Source organism: Cyclopterus lumpus, chromosome 15 (genome assembly GCF_009769545.1).
Source record: "Cyclopterus lumpus isolate fCycLum1 chromosome 15, fCycLum1.pri, whole genome shotgun sequence".
NCBI classification, from domain to species: Eukaryota; Metazoa; Chordata; class Actinopteri; order Perciformes; family Cyclopteridae; genus Cyclopterus; species Cyclopterus lumpus.
Window position 1 is genome coordinate 15658309 of NC_046980.1, and position 26086 is coordinate 15684394.

The 26086-nt window shown below is 42.1% G+C and overlaps 1 protein-coding gene across 3 annotated transcripts in view; it reads left to right on the forward strand.

The window, feature by feature from the left end:
* The window catches only part of micu1 (mitochondrial calcium uptake 1), a 28154-nt gene extending 2329 nt beyond the window's left edge, over positions 1 to 25825 (forward strand). The window contains exons 2-14 of one of the 3 annotated variants that reach the window (XM_034552299.1): positions 2161 to 2325; positions 3259 to 3451; positions 5432 to 5594; positions 7464 to 7507; positions 10635 to 10646; positions 16695 to 16700; positions 17449 to 17563; positions 19593 to 19675; positions 20147 to 20347; positions 21631 to 21768; positions 23159 to 23267; positions 24674 to 24763; positions 24951 to 25825. In XM_034552299.1, the coding sequence (XP_034408190.1) occupies positions 2162 to 2325; positions 3259 to 3451; positions 5432 to 5594; positions 7464 to 7507; positions 10635 to 10646; positions 16695 to 16700; positions 17449 to 17563; positions 19593 to 19675; positions 20147 to 20347; positions 21631 to 21768; positions 23159 to 23267; positions 24674 to 24763; positions 24951 to 25114 (1482 nt within the window). In that variant the 5' untranslated portion in view covers position 2161 and the 3' untranslated portion in view covers positions 25115 to 25825. The remainder of the gene's footprint in view (positions 1 to 2160; positions 2326 to 3258; positions 3452 to 5431; positions 5595 to 7463; positions 7508 to 10634; positions 10647 to 16694; positions 16701 to 17448; positions 17564 to 19592; positions 19676 to 20146; positions 20348 to 21630; positions 21769 to 23158; positions 23268 to 24673; positions 24764 to 24950) is intronic. The other 2 variants (XM_034552300.1, XM_034552301.1) reach the window with 2 other exon arrangements.
* Positions 25826 to 26086: the final 261 nt, after the last annotated feature.

Genomic DNA, 26086 nt, shown 5'->3' on the forward strand with positions numbered 1-26086 from the left:
TGTTAGGAGCGTGTGGTCGTTTGGACCAGACCAATTGCTTGGCCCCCAGAAGGACTGTTTAAGCTGTTGAGAACATCTCTCGTTAACTTTTGGGAAGTGAAGAACAATTTGGTTGTTATGTTAGTATATTCAGCAGCAAAGGTGAACGTGTCAATGAGCTGTGGCCTGTAAAAACAGCTGGAGAAAACCTTTACCAAACACATTGAAAATAACAACATTATGTCCATCAGTCACCCTAAAATCACTGTTGATATTTTTTTCTCCAACTTTTACAAAATGCAGAATGTGTAATAATGTAAAACCTCAATCCAACACACTTACATCTTCAAAAAAAAGAAGGAACAAAATCTTCTTTTTGTTTGTTGTAATATTAGCATATTGTAGTCCCTCAATCTCCCTCAACAATTGTTCATTGCCGTGTGTTTTTGAATGTACATTCTTCAAAAGGGATTTCTCCCCCAAAGGTAGTAGGTTACCATATTTTAATAACACAGTCCCCTTCAGTGCCCTGTGAGATACAGGAGCTGTAGCTGTAGTATGGCTCACAGTTTTTTCATTTAAGATAGCTTTCACATTCCCAGAGTCCCCTGCTTAAAAAGGTTCTGCCACGCTGATGAGAAAAAAAGAGTGCATTGGTGTGTCTCCGCTGTAAAAATCTATTTTCTTTACAAGCACCAAGCTTCCAACTGGGGATTTCACAGATCATGAATAACTTTCACTTTGAAAATAATTAATTTAAGCTCAGTTGACATATTCATAGACCCAGGAAAACATCAATTATATTAGCCTACATGGGTGGTCCTCAGCTGGCAGCTTAGAGTCAAACAGACCGAGAAAAACAGTTTTTGTTGTTTTGTCCCTTTGCCTCTCATATATATTTAGGCTTGTTGTGGCATATGTGTGTACATATCTGTGGCTGAGCTGAGACAAGTTCCCAGTTGAACATGAAACCATCTAAATGCATTTCAAGCCGATCTAATATGGGCATCAATAAATTCTCTCATGTCATTTGAGAAATTATTCAGAAATGATTTCCTCAATTCATAATTTCCCGTTGTTATGAAAAAGATATGGCTAATTGTTCATAGTTTTTGGTACTTATTACACACGCATTTGGTGAATGCTTTTGTCCTAAGTGACTTACAATGAGTGCATTAAAAAAAACACATCGAGATCATCCAAAATTGAAAGTGTATCCCCTTTTCAACAAATGTTTAGAACCACAATACAAGTGCTTAAAGATTTTTTTTCTGTGCCATCGACTTTAATTCAAGTGGTTCTGTTTCACAGAAAAGTTTTTTTTGTCTCACTTATGTCAATAATATCTTTGACATCGGTCTCTAAGCATCCGTCTCCAGCCTCATAGATTGCTGTGCATGCAATGCTTTCTGTTCCCCTCAGTCCCAATAGTAAAGGGCTGCTGAACCCTCCAATTAGCATATTATTCTGTCTTTCTACTGAATCCGTTTGACAATCAATGTCTGAAGAGTTGATAGGATATCGACACATGGCAGCTTCAGGCCTCAGTGGAATGAACTCATCTGTCCCATCCTTGGTACACACAGGGGAGCTACAGATACACACCAGTGGCCCTTTGCTTGATTTGTAATCATCTTTCTATGACATGAAGCAACCGTCTGGTTGAAAATGAAGTTCTGGAGCTTAGCTGCACTGGTTGCAATTAGTTTTATCCTTTCTTTCTGTTGTTAATTATTGAGTTGTGTGAGGATTCCAGGACATTAATGCATTGACTTTTAAAGGTACAGTTTTGCCTGCAGCGCTGTGTGAAGACGGATCCCACGAGAGCACTGCTATTGTTCTAAGCTTTCCTCTTGAGATGAGTGTTAATTAGTTTTTTAGTCAAATTCTCCAAATCCCTACCGAAGACCTCATGGCTTATGACTGCAGAAGGACGGAAAGGCGGTGTCAGCGCTTCTATGTGTGGTTTCAAATGGATTTATCCACCTATTTGTCAATATTTGCTATAACAGAAGCAGTTCTTTGCCATGTGTACTTACTTTTTTTCTTTAATGACATGCCAGAAAACATTTCCTAAAACAAAATTGGAGAATGTCAATTAATTTGTGTCCATTAAGTCCTGTGTAGGCCCTGTTAAGATTGTCAGCAGTTTCACCGCTCCCTTTACACTTTTCTCTGCAGAATGTTCCACTTGCGGGCGTTATCAGCAGTTTCACTGGGGCTAGCGCAGTTGTCCCGGCGCTACCACAGTGGGGCGGTGCGAGGCTCCGGCCGGAGGAGGCTGATGCTGGCAGCCTTGGCTGGTGTAACTGGTGTGTCTGCTACTGCTGGACTGCTCTGGAAAAGGTAAGTCTGGGCCAAGTAATACACCTGGGTGTTTCTTTGTTGTACTGGTAATGGCTTTCTGATACTTTGATTCAATTCAATTAAAAAATACCTCATTTGTCCCTCCAAGGGGCAAATGGCGCCAAGCTGGTTTGAGCAAATAAAAACACAAATCATTAATTCATACACATACAAATAACTACACAATAAGTTAGTGTAAAGATGTGTACAGTCCATCAAATTTCATGCAAACTTGTTCACCAACCCCAAAGTCAGTGTTACAGTGCACAACTGTAACGGAAACCAACCCATACAGCTGATTACATGCATTCCCGTTGCCATGCCAAGCCATGACCCCAAGTGTGTCAATTCTTTTCCCACTTCTTTTTAATGGATTTTCATTACGAAGGAGTCTGGTGTTTAGTTAAGGCAAAACAGTGGAAAGGCTGTAGATGTGAGAGCTCTATGGGGACAGAATGACTGTGCTGCAGGAGGCAGAGTGATGGATGGTGCCTCGGGGCAGTCTGATGGGATGAGACTGTTCCAGACCTTCACCCCAGGCTTCATTCTCCTTGTGTCTCGTTAAACTGAATTATTCAGCCTATCCCTGACAGACTCTGCTATTCATTATTATTATTATTATTATTATTATTATTATTATTCCAATATTCAATATAGTTGAAAAATAATGGTTAAGTGGCCTCGGTAGACCCGTCTGCAACAAAGCGCAGAACGTAATCCCTTACTCATCATTCCCTCTCTCTGTTTTAACTGTGAGGCATCATATATATATAGTTTATACTTGGCTGCAAAACATAATCACTACACACTTCCTTGATTCTACTTTGTCCCAAAGCAAAACACAAAAGAGAAATTGCAATACTAAACCATCTTTGTAAATGACATAGAAATGTGTTTCTAATCCGTTTTTTTTTTTTTGTTGCTGAAAACTAGTGCATATGCAGAGGCAGGGTCCTCCGTTCAACACTCTGAACCACCAGGCGGAGAGGGGGTTGATTTTGTGAGGGATGCAGCCGCTGAGGCAGAGTCTGAGAAATCGGTGGAGGCCAGCAGCGGCGACGAAGAAGCAAATGAAGGTGGTGAGGGAAAAAAAAAGAAGGCACGCTCTGGATTCCGTGACCGCAAGGTAATCAATAAACAATAAACATTCAGTAAGTCCAGTATTTAATTCACCTCCAGAATGGTGTTTTGAAAGCCCTCCCGATCAATGTCCAATATGCAAACGGCAGTATATTTTTGACAGCATATTTTACGAAGACTCACAAAGGTAATCAGCATGCATTGCTGCTGTCGTAAACAACAGGAATGAGCCACCCATAAGATTTTATTGCTGTTAATTAGGCAGCAGATGACAAATGACAAACAGAAGAAGAATAAAGGGTCTTTGAAACGATGCCGAATGGACACATTTAGCAGCTGTGTCATTGGAGGAGACGGGAGAAGGAAAGAGAAGAACTTTGAACGTTCAATTACATTTTATTTTTTTTCAGAGGAAATGTGATGCAATAGTACTTCTGACTTTTGGATGCATGTAAAGATTGTGCAATCAGTATTGCCTCAGCAGAAGCCTCAGTCTGCCAAAAGCATATAGACTTCTGGGGAGCAAACCGTTTTAGTGAATCACAGCATCGCAGGTTTCACTAGTGTGTTGGTAAGATAGGTTGTTTGTGCCAGCTCTCTCACACTGTCAAATAAAGAGTCTGGATAGGTTTGATAAAGTGTCAATTCTGTGTATGTGTGCAAATGTCCGAACATGTGCTTCAGACTGAGAGTGCCCTCAAATGTTGATGGTTGAATGTTGCTGGAGTGTGCTGGGTACTTACTTGTGTCTTTCAAACGTTTTTTGGATTTTGGTTCTTCCATATGTTGTGTCTTTTTCTCAAAGGGGACGGTCTGAATAATGCACAAATAACTCAAATGCTAAATAATGCCGCAAGAGGGAATTATCATTCGAATGTGTTTTTAAAATTCAGTACTTTTACCTTCTTACTATTAAACTGAATCGCAAACTCTTTTCTCAGATGTTGCACAACCATCTTTCAAAATCTGAGGAAAAGACAAATATAGGGCTGCTGTGCCTTGAATTGTACTCCTCTGGTTGTCGACGTGCACTTTTTGTCATGAAAAGTGAGTGCATAAATGACTGAAAGCTGAAAAGAAGAGGCGTGGGTCTCCATCAGTGTGGGTGATGCAGAGATCAGTAGCCTGTAAATCTGAAGAGATGAGATCCAGAGAGAGATGACAGCGTGTCTCAGCCTCCCTGGCATTTCCACACGACTGTCCTATTACCTCTCATCCATACACTGATGGGTGTCTCATCTGAGGGGGCATGCTCTTGGTGATTCCCTATAGTCCAATAAGGTCTGCTAAAGAGCGGGAACCAACACAGAAGCATGCAGTCATCGCTACAGACTCAATGAGAGAATCTAGTTTGATCAAAGTCTGTGCGACTCACTCACTCTTTCTGTTATCAAATTTAACTGGATAACAGTGTAAAAAAAGTTGAAGCTGTAACATTTATTTTTCCACAGGGAGCTTGTGTAGACAATCATTCAATTGCACATGAAATAACTCATGGCTGAGCTCAGCTCCCAAACATACGGTCAGTTTCCCAGTTATGCTGCATCTGTTTGGAACTTTGTGCGGAAAAGCAAATGGCAGTGTCAAGGCAAACATAGACGAGGCTAATTTGTGTAAAAGAGCTGAGTACATTTGTTTTTGTATTTTCCAATGCTGTTGGACTTATGTGCACTGGGCACCACTCCTTGTGGCTGTGTTTGATCTCCTTTTACGTTATCCTTTCAGTCTGACCGGTGCTCTACTATTTCCTCTTTTGATTATGTGATAGTTGAGTCAGGAGGTTATTATAATTCCCCATCAGGACTGTCATCTTGTTTTCCTGCCGCCACCTGCTTCTTTATTCTGGTCTCTCCTTCCCCCTCTCCACACTCTGTTAACTTTGCTTCAGATCGTTTACCTTGCGTCACACTGGATTGGAATATTGCTCGGTCTTTGATTTGGTCGAGGTTTCGGTATGCTGAAGAGGTGCTCGTGCCTAATGTATGAAATTGAGTGTCATTCATTGTGGCTCCTGTCTGGTCGGCAGGTGATGGAGTATGAGAACAGGATAAGAGCCTACTCAACCCCAGACAAGATTTTTCGCTACTTTTCAACGCTGAAGGTCATTGGCGAGCATGGAGATGCTGAGGTTTACATGACGCCCCAGGACTTCATACGTTCCATCACACCTAACGAGAAGCAACCTGAGAGTGAGTCTCCTCTCTTTCTTTCTTAACCTTTGCTTCATCTTCATCACTGACTGCGTTGCTTCCACTCGCATGCTAGTCATTGTCAAGGGGTTTCACAGCATTTTCCCCATGCTCCATCCAGCTACAGGACACTCGGCACACGCTTGGCAGTTCCCGACTAATGACAGTTCATGTTATAACTGTCCCGCTGACTGTGTTCACAAATATGTGTGGAGGAGGGGGCGAGTGACAGGGCTGTCCGATCACGCTGAGTTGAGAGACTCGCGAAACAGCAGTTGGTGCATCAATTAGCAGGTCCAGAGCAGATCTCAGGCGGCACACATGGAGCGAGAAAGAGATATTTGATCTGAAGCCACGAGAGGGTTGGTAAGGCGCAGAGCTTAAGTTGGCAAAGACATGTTTCAGCACCACGCTTGTCCTTAACTGTCCTGGTTATTCAACACTAACATTAATTTAGATTTACATGACATGGGAGAATATTAGGCTCCATCTCAGACTTGTGGTTGAATGTACAGCGTGTGAGGGCCATTAAATCCTGCACATTCACCCACAGTAACGGAGGCAAGCCTGCAGTTAACACTTAATAAGGACTTAGTGGGCTCTGTCACATCTGCACTGCCTTTCCAGCTCACCTCAGCACTTCCTATGTTAACTCAAGACTTGGCCTAGCTTGGCCCGCATTGGCCTTCCATTCTTAGACCCAGTAACTTGCCTCCTCACTTTATGATTCCACAGCTCTTCCTTTATTTATCCTGCTTCCAAACTGGAATTTAAGTAATGATGATGAGAAGGTTCAGCAGATGAAAAAGCCGATAGAATCTGCAGTTTACTAGCATTTTGGCAAGAAATGTGGCCCTTGGCTTTGTGATCCAGCCCCTTATTTGATAAATCTATTGATTGCGTTAACTGGCCTGAAGTTTAAGGATTATTGACTCAGCAGAAGAAGGTGATAGGCTATTTTCAGAGGTCTTAGGTGATGAGGTTGTCTGTAATGCTGATGAAGCCAAGTTCAGTTTAATGACATTATATTCTAACCATTGCCCTCAAAGTAAATCTGATTGGATGAGACTTGTTTCAGCAGGTCACTGTGCTACTAGTCTTCCGTCGTGATAATAAGAGCTTGTGTGACTCCTTGCATATTTTATATAATATTTTAATACTGCATGCTTCATTTAACAGATTATAACTGCTGCTTCACACAGGAGCTTAAAAATGAATCACCTCGATAGTTTTTTTGTTTAAATTTCATTATTCGGGGGGTAGAGTTGTCTCTTTCACGCAAAGTTCACAACTCATGTTTGAAATATATTTGATTGAAGAGAAAATCACATTTCAAATAATTCTGCCACGGAGCGGAGCTATGTTCAGCCACAGAAGGAATTGCTGCCTCCTGGATAGAAAGACATTACACAGACCAGTGCCCGGTGAAGACTACGCATTTATTAACTGATCCATATGTGTGTTTCATTGAGTTAGTACCCAAACACCCAGTCACTTTGAGATACTCATTTGAATCATTTGTGTATATAAATATACACAAAAACACAGTTTTTCTTGGTATGCTGGCAGATAACTTTTGTTTTAACTGATGATCAGAAGTCAAAGCTGAATGCTGATTGTTTATTTTAAAGAATTTGCTCAATGGAAATGGGTTGTTAATGACCATTATTAATCTCCAGGACATGTCAGTGATTATGAAATGTTCAGTAATGACACCATGTAAATACATTTGCTCTGCTTCATGCAAGGCATACATCTGGATGCTCCTGCTATGTAACTGCTCTGCCTCACATCTTGTTTGGTATACATATTTGTGTCATCTATTTGTCTCATCTGAACATCTGTTTATATTTTCTCATTTTTTGTCAGGTCTAGGCCTGGATCAGTTCATTGTGAAGCGATTTGATGGAAAGGTAAGAAGTGGGAAGAGGTTAAATTTAGCAATCCTCAGGGAATTATGCCTCAGAAACATTGTATCCCTAGTTTATAAATTCATAAATATACTGTAATGAGTATTGCAGTTCCCAGAAAGCTGTGCCAATAACATATTTGTACAGCCTTTTTCTTTTCCCAGTCTTCCAGAGGGTTTATTTCCCAACACGGCAAATGGCAATAATTGCTGTGGAAATCCATTCATGCAAAATACAAAAACACTTTCTTCTAACTTCTTCTAACTAAACTAATTACCCACGGTGTTGTCCGGCCATTAAGACAATTTCAGTTATATGTGCTGAAGTTTTTATATATTTTTCTTTGCCCCTAACCCAATACAACAGAGGTGACTATAAATTAGTTTTGAGCGCCTTAAAGCACTGGGAAAAAAAACAATAACATGTCTTTTATATATTTGTATTTATATATATATATATATATATATATATATATATATATATATATATCCTTTACAAAAAAAAATATTCTGATCTTTTCAGAGTTTTGTCAGAAATGTGTCCCTTAACTCTTAAATGTTGATCCTAATTCTGTCTGCACTTACTATTTAGGCATTATAATCCACAGAATACAGTGAGGGTTTTATCAGTTCATGGCTTGGATTTTGAATATGCATAAACGGAGAAGAAATTATAAGTGAGTTTTTCAAAAGTAAGGTCTTATTTCAGTGCAGTAGTGAGGAAACTTACTGAAGTTAAGTTCAAATAAAAGTCAGATCCCAAAAATAGAGGTATACACAGACTTTCTGTGTATACCTCTAAAGTTGTTGATCAAATGTTAAGCAGCATCTGCTTTAGTTTAATTTTAATGTATCTTTTGCTGAACTGAATATTATCTGTAGAATACATATATGAATAACATCTCTGAAATGCAATAGAAGTCAAACAACTTCCATGCCATAACATGTCTAGTTATTGTGTCGAGCAAAGAGTGCAGAAATTAATTTAACAAAAAATCCAAGTGATACCATAAGAAACACAGCTATGAAAATGTTAGCCGGTATTTCTGGGTCTACTGTGTTTGTTGGATGCAAAAATGTGAATGACACAAAACATCCACACTGCATGTTTAGAAAATGTGGTCTCCCTTTCCTCAAAATTGAAGTTAAAGAATGTTGTTTTTCACAGACCATACCCTTTATACTATGTTTATCTTTTTTCATGTCTTTTCTTTAGCTCCTGCTTTTCTGTCTTCTTATCAACCGTCACCTCATGTTATTTTCCAGTCACATTAATTGGGACTAGAGCAGATGAGCAGAATATCTTGCTTTACAAATGTTGCTTGAGCTCTTTGAAGTTCAGAACGGGAATTAAAGGGTAGGCTAATGACGTATATTGTTTTCAACCTACACCTGGATCCTATGTGCCTTCAGTTGGTTCAGCCTGGTGCACAGCAGCCTGGCTCTTAACAGATCAGCTCCACACTTAATCATCAAGAGGGACAAGTACAAAGTATGTCTGTCCAGTGCATAATGACCCATTTAAAGACTTAAAGACAATAACAGCAGGTGCACTTTGGACAGGCTCACCCTCCACCACTGGCTGGCTTTAAAATGATCAATTCCCTGTTCTCTAAATGCTAGCATCTTTCTGTTCAGTCAGGAAAATAGATGCCATCAATATACATCATCAAACATCATTACTATCATTACTGCTTTCCTTGATATTGATTTGATTTGTGACCATTACTTATTCCTCTTTTTGCTTTCTTCTGCAACTCAGTAGCTATTCTCATGTTTAGAAAAAGTCCCCGGAACTTTGACTCAGACATATTTCAAAAGCAGATTAACCTCAGAGCTTGGTCTATTCATTAATCAAAAGTCAATGTGAAATTCAGTGGTGTCCTAAAATCAAAATGGAACACCTTTTTATGGCCCTTTTCTGGTTATGTAAATGGCGTCCCTATCTCCAGGCCTCCCTTATTTGCCTGGTAAATCCTTGGACACATGGTTTTCTCTGATACTGTATTTAGCTTGTATTGTCCCCTGATATTTTCTTGCCATGGCAAGAGCGACCCAAGAGCTCCACTCCCTCCCTGGCTCTGCCCAACCCCTTTTTGTTTTGCCCTGAGACGCGTGCCTCCTCCTCATTGGCTTGAAGGGCCTCCCTAGCTAGTTGGCAGAGGAATAAACTATTACGTTTTCCTGCCATGAAATCTAGTTAAAATTAAACCTAAACCTGCAGAGAATTATGTGGTGCAATACATTTAGTGTGCAAATCATCGAGTTGATGGAGGGTGTGGTGAAGTACAAGGGAAACCATTCATCTGGGGGTTGGGGGGTAAACGGCAATGAAAGCTAAGGTCAACGGCAGAGAGGTGTGCAGTATTGTAACATGAGAGCTCTTTTAATAAAAGACCTCTGTCTCTTCCTCCCCCATAGTTTGATTTAAAAATAGCCACGCCAACTGAGAGATTTGTCACATACATACAGTTTGGCTGCAGCTAAGTGGAAGAGTGTTTAAAAGTGTACATGTTAAACCTCTCACTTCTCTCTACCCCGTCCCCTCCTGCTGACACTAATTTGTTCAGTCTGTATGTAAACATAACACGCCCTATAGAGTTGTTTAACAACTGTTGTTCATCAACTGTTGTTCATATTGACCCACCATGTTTATTTAATTTTTTATTTTCCTTTCCATGAAAACACACCTATTTGAGAAGTCATGAAATGTCATTGTTTGTGTTTGCTCAACCAATTGTTTTGTTTTGTTGTTACACCTTTCTCTCTCTCTGCGTTTTCTTCTGCTACCCTAATCATGTGGGCATGCTTCTTGCTGCCGCGATCTTATGTTGATGTGACCTGACGTTGCATTGTTAACTGTTGATTATTCGTTCGTGCTCTTATCAGCCATCTTCCCTCATTCACATAACGAGTAATCCCTCCATTTTTTCTCTCTTCCCTTCCTCGTGAATAACCATCATCCTCAAACTCCCCCATCTCCCAAAATCCTTATTTTTACGCTGTTTCCTCCCCACAATCATTCCATCTACTGATTCCCCATTCTCCACCCCTCACCGTCCCTCCTCTCCTTTTCTGTCCCCCTCCCTCCCTCCTCATCTCCTTCCCGTTCTGCCCCTCCCTCTCTGCAGGACTTCTGGCAGGTATGGGGTGTGTGCCGAGCAGCATGTGTGCACCTGAATGAAAAACTGCACTTTGTATTCTCTACCTACTCCCTCTTCCTCTGTCTCTGAATTGTTTTCTATCTTTTTATTACTCACTCTCTCACTCCTCTGTAGTAATATGGAGGGCATAGCTTTTTAGTGTTGTTAGTCCAGGGGAACAGCTAAATAAGTAGTGTTTCTGTATCTCCTACATCTCAGCTTCAGCAAGTGTGAAAACGGAGTCACCGCCTTGGTTAAGTTTGTGACCGATGTGTATCGGACGGCAGCCAAACTGCTTTAATTTCAATGAATCATTTGGAACAAGGAATAACATGTTGAATTTACATCTAGCTTTTCTCTCACAGGGTATACGTGCTGTAGGTGTTAAACACAGATTGATGGGGAAGGACTGAAGTAGACCACCACTGTATTTTCTCATATGATAAGGCTGATTTATATCATGGAAATGGAAAGAATTGTGGCCATGCTATAAGTCCAATAATACACTTGGATGTCCTTCTATGGAAAATAACATATTAGGATGAGGAAATGCCACTCTGCCTTATCTGTTAATTTCATATACGAGGACACTTAAACCGCTTATAGGATTTACATAAATGTGTGTATAAATGAGTCAGTTCATTTGAGCATTTACTTGCTACTAGTTTCCAGAGATGCTCCAAAATGTTTCAGCAGAGTGCGCTGGAGAAACCTTTTGTGATTTCAAATGCTTCTGATATACACATTTATATTGATACATGTAAATAAATGAGCCTTGACCTATAAGCTTTATCGACTAAATTATTTGGCCTTTGAGCAGGTCTGAATGCCTCCGGCAGTCGGGATGACGCAAAGATAAGCCAAAGGGCAGGTTACAACCTGTGCACCTCATAATGACGGGGAGTGTCAGAAACAGAAATAGGCACACCCCGTTGTGTGTGCACTTGTATGCAAACTCAAACTCTGTATTGTTATGAGACGGTGCCCTTTGTACAGCTTGTTGGAGGCAGCTGCATGCCAGGCCTTCCCTGCTGAATTATTGAAAGTGAAGACTTTATACTTTGCCTCTACAGGGATTATTAAACACTGCAGCACTTCTACATAATTTACATCCTGGCCAGTGCCCCAAAGTAAAGTTAACAAATGTATTGTCAAATTCTAAGAGGAACATCAAGTCTTGCAAAGCTGAGATGTGCAGCTAAAATGAGTTGTTCACTAGGAACTTGTATCGGTCAAAGCCCAATCATAGCAGAGCTGTTCCCCTGCACTTCCTCTGTCTTGCTTTATAAACACACCTTTTCTTCCTCATCCCTTCTATGAAATATCAGCTCTAGCTTTTCACATGCTTTGGCACTCTAGCGTTTTTCCCAGCATGCACTGCTCTATTGCCTGTGTCTCACAGAGAAAGTAGCTGGTGGTGGCGCCCCGTCTCTGCGCATGGTGGCCTCACAGGGTTGTTTTGGACCCAGGAAATGGCTCTGTTAGCTCAACGTCGAGGCTGTATGGATGTGCTTGATAGTCCTCACAAATTCATCCTCTGGATTGTCCGGATGTCAGTGCTGCATGATTTCTGTAGAGCATGGTTTAGAGTCACTGAAGGCAGGACATCTAAAATGTATCCAAACTGTTCCCACATGCTGTAGCCTGTAAAGTCCCGGCGTCTGCCGTGTGACCAGCTACGACCGAGAGCGGACGCCTGTCACTCGGAGGGAGTGCGAGGGGGGGTTGCTCCAATGAAAACAAGCCTCTTGTCGCATCAACTTTTGTCCCGTTCACTCGTTCTGATTTCACAGGAAGCTCCCAGGGGCCGCTGTTTGGACAGTCGTCGCTCTATTACTCCATCTTTTCACACTGTTTTCTCTTCTCACCTGCTTTCTTTGTCCTCTCTGTCAATGTTCGTCCCTATAAGGCTAACGCACACAAACACAGTCACACTCACACCTAGTCTTTCTCCGTTTCTCTCTGCTCTCCTAATCTCCGGTGATAGAGGTTGGGTTGTCTGTACTCATGGTCAGCTAATGCGGTTCCTCCTCTCCCCTTGTGAGAGTGTATGTGCCATTCCTCAGTGACTGAAATCTGTTTATTGAGCGTTCCACATCAGGGTACATTATTCTGTTGGTGTTCCCAGAATAATTACGTGTTATTAATGGTACATCTGCTTTGCAGTGGCCCTTGGGACTAGAGGTGGAAAGTTAATTCATCAGTGTTCTCTCCACCCGCCCGCCTACAGACTGCGGTGATTTGGTCCCAGAGTATCATCATATACGAGCAGAAAATATTCACTCTTGAAACTCACGGATGAATTTTGGTTATGTGTGTTTTGGTTCAAGGGGTAGGAAGTAGTATAGAATCATTTAATGTGTGGGGTTTTCTTTGGGACTTGGAAGGAGACGGTGACCACGTTGTAGTTGGTGTAGCACAGGCCAAGTGTACTTACACACAGTGAGAGCTCACAACTACCATTCAGAAATGTCAGACACAGGCCCGGGTTGACTTTTCCCCTCAAGCAGGTCATTCCGAATTCCCTTGAAACATTTCTTTCATTGAACCTGTCAAAGTGACAGTAACCCCAGAGCTACCCCATCACACAAAGCCACGTAAAGGTACTAATCCATTATTAATGCGTTTGTACCCTTAGCCCCACCCCTTCTCTTTCACTCACTCTGCGCTGTCCGTCTGTCACACTGTACACATCGCTCTCTCTTTTCATCAGTATATAGCTGCTGGTGCAGCGCTCCAGCACACCCAGTTCTAGCGAGGCTAACCTGTACAAAAGATGAGGCCTCTCGGGGGACAGGCATGACCCGAGCAGACACACACTCATGAACGCACAGACAAAGAGAGTGGGAGCAGATCTCCTCTTTTTGCAGGTCGAGCTTTCTGTTTTCATTGGCAGGACTCCACACATGTATTCATCTCTTTGTTGTGGTGCTCAGTGGAGACCACGCAGACAACAGAGTCTTATGACATTATCTGAGAAAAGTAATTTGCGTCTGTTGTGTGATAATTAATATTGTAACACAAACTGTTTGACTCATGCAGTTCTTTCATCCTCTGCTTCCCTCTTCTACTCTCTGCTGTTATGGGGATGTCTGCAGCTGCAGTGTTGGACAGAGTCACAGATCTAATCAATAATGAAGCACTGCAGCCAGTACAGTGGTATCAGAGAGGGCCCAGACTAAGCTGCCTTCCACTCCTCAGCCAAGCACATGGCCACAAAGTGCTGGCGGAGCAGCATGAATAACGAGACTGAAGCTAGCAGAAAAAGGATGGGTGGCATGGAATATGATTTTAGTATCCAAGTGTCCATGTTAGAATTCTGCAGTATGATGCGTTTAATTATGTAAATCAGTCACTTCACCAACTGCCTGTTTTCTTTTATTACGAGATGATGATGCTGGATGTCAGCGATGAGTTCCTTTTAACTGGACCCATCAGTGTCATGCGGTTGATTTGATCATGTAATGACAAAAGAAAGCTAACAAATTAAAGTATTAATCATTTGTTGAGAATCTTCTGTAGTCAGATATTTGATAGAAACTAAGGCCAGTTACAAATGTAAAGGCACAGAATTCTTAATTTTTTGCATTGAACAATGAAATGGTAGAATCCTGGAATGTGAGAAGAGATTGTTATGCAGTCCAAGTTTCCAAGTATGCCACATCTCAATGGTGTGCTTAGAAAGTGTTTCTTAGGCTCTCATGTGAAATGAGCAGAAAGAGATAAAGCCTCTTTGCATGCATGCCTCTGGCTGTACTTGACTTGTATGGGCCTCATTTGTTGGACTCTTAAGTTTGGGTTAGATTCATTTTAGCCCGGGCAGCTATCGGGCTGCTCTGTCACCCGGTGCACTGGAGAGATTATCCCTGGCCAAACCCATAACCCAGGCTGTGTGTATATGAGAGCATATTGATATATTGATTGCCCAGCCAGCAGCTCTGTCAGAACGTGTTTCTGCCTCAGCTCACAGGCTAGTTGGGTTGTTCAGTCCATCATCTGGCCCATGGAATTGGCCAAAAAGTAGCTGACACATACAGACATACATGAACACATGAGCAGGCTCAGGGTTTAATTTAAAAAGAAGTCACGCTCACATACACAGACAGCTATGAGTTGACGGCGATCAACAGACACGGGCACTGACAGACGAGGAGTAAGCTGTTAATTAACTTGAGTGCTGCAGCAATTAGATTTACAGTCATTTGAAGATCAGTGCTTTGGGAAAAATCTAAGATGGATGTTAAATACAGACTCCGATAAAGTTGAGATCCTTTTAGTGATTGCGACCGCATATTTGAAAGGCATAATGTCCTCTGGGTAGATCATTCAAAAGTGATGAAAGCATAAACCGAGAAGATACAGAGTCTAGGGAACAAAGTAACAGAAGAGGGATCTCTTGTAGGTGTTTTACCAGTTATCTGAATTTAAATGCTATTTTGTGCTGTTGAAAGGCTTGTTGCCGAAGCACCTAACAACTTCAGTAGGAATTTAAGGCTAGCATCAGTGAAGTAAAGATGAAGAATGAAGAGTAGATGAGACAGGGTTTTACAGTGGAGCCACAAGCTCCATGGAAAGGCTTAAAAGCCCCATCACAGCGCGATATACACGCTGCCATCCCTCTCTGTCTGCTGGAGAGAGTGCAGTGTTACATCATACAATTGTTGGAGAGATGTACAGCATCATAGCACATTGTATATGTGAGAGAGCAGGGAGTGAGAGCTATACTGTGCGCTCAGCAGTCAAGTCTGGCTGTAGAGTGGGCTCCTTAAAGAGAGAATCTCTTCTCACAGGAACACAGGCTGCAGAAGACTAAACGTCTGTGTGTTTATTGGTTAGTATTTCCATACACACCTTGAGATCTCTTTTATCGGCTTAATATGCTATTTGGCTCCTCTCTTAGGCCAATTATATTAGCTTTTTCGTTGCACGTCATTTTGGCTATCTGCGGGGGTGTTTTTGTCCCCGACTCGGGACGCTGAAAAAAAGAGTTATTATGCTTAATGTTCTCTGTGCCTCCGTAATGATCATTATACATTATAATGAGGCCCAGTGTGTTCATATCTCTAATGTGCGTGGTTGTGTAGCTGCCTGTGCAGGGATGAGTACACGCTTGACCGTTGAAATACACACGTGCATGGTCGTGTGTTTTTTGGACTGGTGCTAGGATCAGTAGATGGCACCGGCCCGGAGGGCTGTCTCTGAGTGTCATTGTTCTGAACTTGGGGGGGGGGGGGGGGGGCAATACCAACCTCTTTTACTGTTTTTACACTTTCCTTATTTTCTATGTGTGCGCACCTGTCCTTTCTAATATTCAATTACACTCACCCAGTATGTTTATGCCACAAAGAATACACATTTTTTCTTGTCATCTCTCTGTGTCAGTCTCTGCCTCTCAACCAGTAGCACTGCTCCAAAAATAACTTTTTTTCTCTCTCACCTCCCACTCCCTTCTCCTTTTATACTGTAAATGTACAGTAGATACCATCAATAATAAATATGACAGTAGAAACCACTATTTTATTTATATATAAAAATAAATGAACAAACCAATTGGAAAAGCTTATACCGATTCTTTAGCAGCAATTTCTGTTTATCATGAGGAGGGAGTCGGTTTATGGGAAATAATTTGATGTAATGCTGTTAAGGGGGTTGCCACCAAATGTTTGTATTCAGTATATGTTTTTCCCAATTAATTTAAGTCCATGTCTCTTTTAAGAGAACATGGGACTAGCTTTAATTTGCAAATGTCCCTCGGCACACAGCTCCATTGACAATTCAGATAAAAGGTTTAACTAATCATTACAACAGACTAGTTAGTGGAGCTGCATCACAGTCTTACAGCTGCAGAGACGGCGAGACATCATTTAATTTGAGTGGTATCCCCCAATTATCTTGTTTGAGCAAGATACATGTGTATGTGTGTGAGTGTACACTGTGAATGCACATGCGTGTCTTTGTCGTTCAAGGCCCTGCTAAAGACAGCAGAGGCCACGCTGTTCTCTAACAGTTGTTTCTCCTCCTTCCTCCTCTGAATTGGACCTCTTACAGACGGAGGTAACTCCACATGTGCTAAGCGTGGCCCAGCCCCCTCCCCCCTCTCTCAAGGCATGCCCTGTCCGTCTGTCCACTCTGTTTGATGGAGCGTCTTGCGGACGCTATCTTTTCAAGTCTCTATCACTGAGTGTGTAGTGTGCATGTGATTAAGTCACTTTTTCATGCAATGCTGTGAATATACACATGCTGACAGGTGTGTGTGTGTCTGAGAGAGAGAGCTAAAGCTGCTTTGTTTTTAATGATTAATACATTTGGGTTGTGTCATCTATATGGTTAATCAATAGTGTGTGTTTGTGCCACAGTCTCTCGTGATGTTTTTCCTCTCTTTATATCAATTTCACACTGAGTACGGCCTCTGGTGGATAAAGCGTTTGGAACTGACTACAAACTAATTGCTTGTTACTACAACTGTCTTGCCTGTACGGCTTCATGTGTATGCAGCATTTGCATGACTGTTATTGTGAAAAAAGTCTATCTATGTTCCTGTGTGTGTGTGTGTGTGTGTGTGTGTGTGTGTGTGTGGAAGTATAGTAAGTGTGTACATTTCTGTATTTTGAACATAGCCAGACTCTGATTGAGCTTAACTCTCAGACACACACACACACACACACACACACACACACACACAATGCTTACACGCACACACAAAGCCACACCTGGGACAACTGTAAAAGCTGTAAGACTTGTGCTGAATCATGTGAAATGTTTTTAATATAGCTGTTTCTTTTCCGTAAACCTAAATGAGCAGAAGATCGCCCAGGAGAGGGAGAAGTTTGCAGATGAGGACAGCATATTTTTCACATTGGGAGAATGTGGCCTTATCTCCTTCTCTGACTACATCTTCCTCACCACTGTGCTGTCCAGTAAGTACTTTGTTGACTGCACAGATCTAATGCTTCATATACGACTCATCCCCTTCAATCCCACATCCTTCAAATCTTACACACTGATCACAAATCAAATCCAGAGAAGATCTTTTCATTTACTTCTCTGCGCTGGTTTTTTTCTGCATCAGTTTAAGACGGAAATACACAGCGATATTTTCTAATATGATATATTCGCCAGGTTACGGAGCTGTCTCTGTTCAGTATGATCTCCAGTTCTGTCAAGGTTAAAATTTGTGTCTACCAAGGTGATGTTTCACAGAATCCGTTTGCTTGAGCTGGATCTAGCATTGGTGGTGAATACAGAGAGTAAATGTCACAGGAAATTACAGTTCATAGTAATGAAAATAAGGCTCTTACTCCTTACTCTCCAATGCCTAGTAAAGTTATATCCCCAGCTTAGCTTGACCATTTAATATAATCCGTTCATATGGAGGAAGTCTCTAGGGATGTTTTCAAGGACAAGTCATTTTTAGGCAGACCCGACAGTATGCTTTATGGTTGGTTTCAATCCATGTAACACGGCCAAAAAATTGTGCAAAGGAGGATTTTGCCTAACAGACACAGACGGGTTCACGCCTGGTGGTCGTACATATTTACTGCTTTCATACAGTCTGAATCATGCCAGATAAGTCTAAATTAATTTAGCATACGGTACGACAGGCAGTACTATATCGTCGATACTGTACTGTTCAAGGGTGTTGTTAGCGAACACTTGAACAGTACATTATTGACGATACAGTACTGCCTCGAGTACCTTATTGCTTTTATAGTACGGTTGCCTGCGACATTATAAATAGTAAGCTGCCTTTCAGCACCAAACGTTGTGTATCGCATTTCAGTAGTCTAGAGAAAATAGTCCCAGTGTGTGGGTCTGTTGCTATGCAACAGACAAACAGCATTGGGAACATCACGTTTGTTAGCCTAGCTAGATCTTGCACCATCTCATTCATTCAGATTGCTCAGTTTATAAAAGTTGCCATTAAAATAACAAAAATGACAATCGGACACTTTCAATAAAATAATATTTAATTTAAACATTCTAAAATCAATCACAAATGCTTCGTAGGCACTGGGTATTATAACAGCGTTAGGTTAATAAACGTAACCTAAATAGCCTATGCTGTTTAAACTTAATAAACTAAAGTTTAGTGACTTGAGACACGATAGACTAACATTAGGCTGTTGTTAACATTTGTTTATGTTGATTTGGATATCTCCATTAATTGTGCATCCAAGGTTATTTGGAGAGAGTTTGCACTAAGGTTATTTGGAGTGCGCACTGATATGGAATGCTCAGATAAATGTAAACAGGTACATTCTGGCTCAATGCAGTACACCCTGTGGCATTACTTGGTTCAATTCAATGTAGTTCTATAGCATCATAACAGAAGTTATCTCCAGACACTTTTCATATAGAGCAGGTGTAAATCTTACTCTATAAATTACCCAATGTTCCTTCATGATCAAGCACTGGGGTGACCGTGGCAAGAAAAAAACCGTTTAGAAACCGTGGGCAGGTTTGGGCTATGGGTGGGCGGCCATCTGCCACGACTGGTTGGGTAGGAAGAGAGAAAAGCTAAAAGAAAACTCTAAATGGAAGTAATGTTTGTCTAACCATTCACTTTTGTGTTTGTGCTGTAATTATACGACTGGTGGTGCTAACACTGAACTCAGCCTTGTTATCCTGCTGCACTGAGAACTCATTCCACTGTCTCTGGCCGCATGGTCATTAAAGTGGCGTGGGTGTTTAGTAGCAGAACTGCAAATGCCATTTGCAGAAAGTGTCCACGGATTGGAAAAAAAACAGTGCAGCAAATTGAAACATCATTAATGCAAATGTTGTATTCCGGATTAGCTCTGTGAAGCCGTCGTACAGTTTGATGGCTGTTGGCTCAAAGAAAGAGTATCTAAAGTGCCCCATGTCCCACCGCTGGGGGGGGATCCAGTGTGACGTGCCACTTTCATATTGTGTCGTATTGATTTCAGAATGTGTTTTTGTGTCCAGCTCCCCAGAGGAACTTTGAGATTGCTTTCAAGATGTTTGATCTGAATGGTGATGGAGAGGTGGATCTGGAGGAATTTGAACAGGTAACTAGCCACGCACACAATCAGCATATAGAAAGAGACATCAGGTTAAAACAGCCAGGCCACACGTTTGGACTGTGCTGTATCTACAGTAGCAACTGATTGCATCACAGTAACCAGTAACTCAAACTGACGGGCACTAAAGGAAGGTCGATGTGCACCACTGTGACATTTTTTCAGAAGGAAAAGATAAGTGCTGTGCTCTGCACTCTGTAATATATCATGATCTCTACCACTGGATGTGATGGGGTTTATGATGTACAGTATTACGTGTACAGTATTGTTTGTAAAGAGTTTTTTTTTTTTAAGTTAAACCTCATTATGTAGAAAATGAATGAAAGATGCTTTTAACCAAGTGATCTGCTTCTACAAACCTCACTGGCTTTTTATAGTTGGCAGTTGTATGATAACATAATTTGAATTATTATAAGTCTACACCATCATCCTGGCTGACATGGGACCCTCAATCCTTAGGTCCAGAGCATCATTCGTTCCCAGACCAGTATGGGCATGCGACATCGCGACCGCTCTACCACAGGAAACACGCTGAAGACAGCCGGCTGCAGCTCGGCTCTCACCACCTACTTCTTTGGAGAAGACCTGAAGGGAAAACTTACCATTGGCAGCTTTCTGGAGTTTCAGAGGAAGCTGCAGCATGATGTGCTCAAACTAGAGGTAATGAAAGAGGAAAGTGAATGAGTGGTTATTGTACTATTGCTTACAATTATAATTCAATGAATCCTACAGCTTTGCTGTCAGCTTAAATCTTAATACCCGCTGCACCTATTCAGGGACCAGCCTATGATAATTGACAGCGGTAAATATTACTGTCCTTGTTACATTTAGTCCTCCGGTAAACATGCAAATAAACCCCCAAAAATGTTAGGAGGTGAGTGATAGGTGAACGTTGTATATGAAAGGATTGAGAACCAGGATAGAGGATGACAGAAGCACCATTCGGATTGTCTGTCAGCACTGGCCAGTGTCACTCTCTCAAAGCTGGGACATTTGGTTATAAAAGCCATCTTCTGGCTCCTCAGTGACACCAGACCCCTCCCCCGCCTCTACAGTTACAGCGACCGATCAGTGTTGTTGAGCATATGGTTATTCTAATCTATTTAACTAGCGTTGGTAGAGCCTCACGGATCATGGGTGCTGTCATCTGATGCTTCAAGAATAGGATGGGAGTCAGAGCATCTGCGAGAAAGAAAGTGCTAACTGTCAGGTCCTAATGATACCACAATGCTCTGCGAGGGACATCATAACACCACAGATAAGGAGGACAACATGGATAATACAATATAACTCCTCCAATTCACTGCTCTGTTTCTTTATTTGCTGACCCTGCAGCTCACCCGAGGCTGCCAGATGCTACTTTATTTTATTCTTGATTCCACTTGTTTTTGAATTCCCAATCAAGCTGGATATACAAAAAAGTTTCAGAGCATCATGTATACATGAAAACAAATGCCGGAAATCAAAGTCACTCTCTCATGTCAAGGCATAATAACAGAAATGTCAGAATAATCAGAGCTACGGTCCTTAAGCGTGTCCTGCCATCATCTTTACTGTTTTGGTTCACTCTCACTGCTCCAACAATGTCGTTTTCAGCAGATAAAAAAAAAAACACTACGCTACCTGCTCATCACCTAATTTAATGTGACTTCACCTGACAACAGGTAGATCCTGAGAGAGAGAGAGAGAGAGAGAGAGAGAGAGAGAGAGAGATAGAGATCTGCCACAGCCCACTGCTGTTAAGCCATGCTCAAGTGGAACATTGTTTTTAAAAAAAAATACAATAAAAGCATGCACATGCAGATTTAGTGTCGCCAGCTCCAAGCGTGATTTAACTTGAAGCCTGACACCAGTATTTACCGTTCCCCATCGCACCATCCTATTAATTTGTTTGTCCCTCTGCACAGCACTCAGTCTTCATCTGTCTCTCTCTTACACTGCAGTTCGAGAGGAACGATCCTGTGAACGGCAGAATCAGCGAGAGACAGTTTGGGGGTATGCTGCTGGCCTACAGTGGCGTCCAGTCTCGTAAACTCAAGCAGATGCAGAAGGGCTTGAAGAAGATGTTTAAGGATGCACAGGTAGATACACGTGTGTGTGTTCTTCTCCACGCTTCTACGGGACTCAGATAAGTGATTGGTGCTTTGTGGTTATATATGGTGCTACATTTGGGGGTTTTAACTACGTGGACTACATGTGAGGATGCAAGTGTCCCTGAGAGGAAAAAGAGATTGTGCTGGGACATCGCGAGTGTGTGAGACAGACCGGCAGTAAAGTAATATCACTCGGAGAGGACAGCACACTCGGGGCCTGACGTTATCCACTTGACTGACACCTACTCTCGCCGACTCCTCGACCTTCCGCTCTCTCTGTTTGTGGTGACCACCATACAGAGAAGCCAGTGCTCAGCAGCAGGGCATAAATACAATAAATAAATAATAAAATTTTAGCCTTTCAATAAAGCCTTCAGGCTTTGTCCTTGGTTGCTCTTCTATCAACTTAAGGAGTCAGTTTACACATTATACTCATTTAGTTTAATTCAGATGCATGGTTTCTTGCAAACAACAGTTTTCACTTTCCTTCCACTAGACAAACTTTCACAAAACACCAGCACCTTGCTAAGTAAAATGACTCCGCTGGGACGGACCAAACAGAGGCAATTATTTAAAAATATTGAAGATGCAGAGGGCGTGGAGCCAACATCAGTAGATCCTTATCCCGCTCCCATTTCCAGTGGTTTGCCTCACCGTAATGAGCTCCATCAGTCAATTGACTGAATACACGCCGATGCTTATCGTATAACCAGAAGTGTTGCAGCAAAAACACATCCCTTTCATTTTTTTACCCAAAGATGTAAGCATCACATGAGCCTTAAATAAGGCACGTTTGATGGTTAAATGCAGCATTCAGCAGAGGAAAGAAAACTGAATGCAGGGAAGCTACTGTGTCTCCAAGGTATGAGAATAAGATGAGGCTGGTGCTGCCGGAGTGGTCTCTCTAAGGAATTAAACTGCAGTAAGCGTCTCTCTCTTCTCCCCTGCCCCACCCCTTTCCTTGTAATCCCTGTGTGTCTCTCAGCATTGGCATCACCTGTATTGTAAATGAGAAAAGTGTCATTTACAGCCTGAGACCAGCTGCTCACTTTTCTTTGTAAATGAGCTCATCAGCTGTGTGGCGATGCGTCTCTGTCTGTCTGCGCATGTGAGTCTTTAGACCGCCTGTTCCCGTCTTTCCATGGAATGCTTTTCATCCACGTGTGTCGACTGCCTCTTGTCATTTGTGTCACACTGCTGAGCCGCTCTTAAAATGTAATTGTGCAGTCCCAGCTCTTGTAGTGACAATGTTGGGCTCGTTTTTTGTAATGATAGGGGAGCTCTCGCGGCTGAGGCAAAACGACAGGAATGATTTGTTTCTGATTTTTCAAGAGTTTCTCACCCAGACGCATTTTGTGTATCTTCCCATCTTGCGCAGGGCATCACATTTGAGGAGGTGGAGAATTTCTTTACCTTCCTAAAGAATGTGAACGACGTGGACACAGCCCTAAGTTTCTACCACATGGCTGGAGCCTCCATAGACAAAGGTACACCCACATTCGCCTTTTCCTCTGACATTCTCACTTTCCTCAATAATTACTCCCTTTTACACTCAACTGTTGTCACTTTCACTCTCGCTCTCTCGGAGCCGTTAACACTTCGCCAGCCAGGCTTCCCACGTCTTCTTTTCCCTGGCTTTGCTCCCAATCCTTGCTCAGCCATTGGTCATCGGGTTGTCCATCCATCCATTTATCTACCGCCTCTTCCTCCAGGCCCGCAGGAGAGCGCGTCCTTAAGTCATTAAGTCATTTTGCAGGCTCCCAATGCCCACTGACACATGCCAGCAGCAGCATCATCACTGGGGGAGGGAGAGCAGGGTTGGGACTGGCTGACCCGTCATTACATGGTTGCTCCCGGATGGTGTATGTCACCTGTAAGCTGGAGGATAACAAAAGCTCAACCAACACTTCTAAAGTACCCTAAAGCCAGACAAGAACATTGCACTCCTAAAGATTTCAGTCCTGGTTGATTTGGCAACACCTGCGGTTGCCGTAGAAACAGTAAGTGTAGTATAATACTCCAGTTAGCTCTCACTGAGCAACTGGCTGCATATTATCTCCGTCCTCCCGTTGTCCGTGCAGTGAAACCGTCTTCACAATCGTCAAGATGTAAAGGAATACTTCGCCCACAATATGATCATTTGTATCAGTAACTCACCTCGTGTTGCCGCGAATCCATGAAGAAAGCTTTTCTCGCATGCCTCCACGGGGAACGGTGGCTCAAAAGAACGAAAACATCTGTTTACAGACTCTCACAAGTCACACAACTCGTGCCTTATGACACAAGGTAAAAATGGTCATTTTGTGGGTAAAGTATTCTTTTAAGGATCTCTTGTATACCCTTTTAGTACAGCTTTCCATATGTGGGTGTTATCTGGAACTGCTCATTGTTAAAGGTAGAAAAGAAGGCCACTAATGAGATTCTTGGTGGAGTGATTCAGCTAGTTTCTTTGTCTTGCCGTTTGCAGGGAGATTTTGTCGAGATTTTATCGCTTTCATCCCCACCCTCTCCTTTCTCATACTCCTCTGTTTCTCTTTAATTCTGCTCCTCCACTTCTGTGCCTTTTTGAAGTCTGAGACTATGTAGGTTTTCATCATCTTATTATCAATTCTTTTTTTTTTCATTCCCCTCAGCCAGTCTTGATTTCAGCGAGATGTCCTGCTGTCCACTCCTCCTCCTCCTCCTCCTCCTCCTCTTGGCCCCTTTATCTCTCTTTCACTGTCAGATAAAGTCTGAATGGGAGTCCTGCCTGCTATCGATCACAAGCAGTTTGACTCGCACACAATGTCCTCCACATGAGCCATTTATGAGCTGGCTTGTGTGACACGCACTTCTATTATTCTCTTCCACAAATGGTGAATCTCTGTCTGTGGTTTCCTCCCTCTCCTCTCAGTCACCATGAAGCAGGTGGCCCGCACCGTGGCCAAAGTGGAGCTGTCGGACCACGTGTGTGATGTGGTGTTCGCTCTGTTCGACTGCGACGGTAAGTACCCAACTGACTGTATTCATGGAAGCAAATAAAGCCTCAACTGACGGGTGGAAAATCATAAATAAATGTCTGTCGTCTCCTCCCCTCACTTCCACTTCCTCTATTATTTTGTCATCTCAACCCCTGTCCATCTTCCTTTCGCTCCCTCCTCCTGCTCTCTCGCCCTGTCTGTCTTCCTCAGGGAATGGAGAGCTTAGTAATAGGGAGTTCATAGCAATTATGAAGCAGCGGCTCATGCGCGGGCTGGAGAAACCGAAGGACATGGGCTTCACTCGGCTGGTGCGGGCCATGTGTAAGTGTGCCCAGGATACGGCCTGGGACTTTGCCACACCGAAGACCCAATAGAGACTGCGTGTGAATAAAGCAGCAGCAGCAGCAGCAGCAAAGACCTTTCTTTACCTTCAACAGGTCTCAATGCTTCAAACGGACAATTAATGCAACGGACTCATTTGGACTGCAGCTCTGAGATGCAACTTTAACCATTAATGCATGTTGCTGTAGTTCAAACTATCAATGTAGTGGCTGGAGCATGCTGACGCAGCACTCTGTCCCTGAAAGGCTCCTCTAGCATGCCTGTCCAAAGCATCGTGGGTATTTGTATATATTAAAACGATTATTTCTGCCATATTCTATTGAGGAATGCAGTGTCAGCAGGTAACTGGGACCCCTTGTCAAACGCTATAAAAAAACGGCTCTTTTATCTTTGCATTTAACCCGTTTTACTGCAAAAGAATCAATCTTATGTGACCTTCAGCTGTATAAATGCTGCAGTATGTCTGTTCTACACAAACAAAGCCGTAGTTATTTCTTTGCTGCGACAGAACGCAGACGTCTGTAATCTTGTTAGCGCCTCTTCGTCCCGTCTGCTGGCTCCAAGTGCGTCTTCATTTTGTCCCTGAAAAGATCAATGATGCTCATCTTGCTTTACAATGTACTGTTCAGAGTGTGTATTCTTCTAATTATTATTGCCCACGAAAAAACACTTTATAAAAGACGGATGTTAAAAGAAATGCAATATTAAAGATGTTTTTAATAAAAATAAATACGTAAAACTGATTAAGCTTTATTTCTGAGCTTGACTACAATAAGTAAAGCCACAATCTAAAATACAAAAACAGGAATGACTGAAAAGGTATAGGCAGAAGCATTAATGCTTATTTATTCCTCTCCTAAATTCTTATCAATTAAATTAGATTTAAAGAAATATATGTGTACTGCATATATATATGTGTGTGTGTGTATGTGTATATATATATATATAATTTCGTTCACACAAAATAGTTTTAGAAACAATCCTTTTGAAAACCAAAAATGACA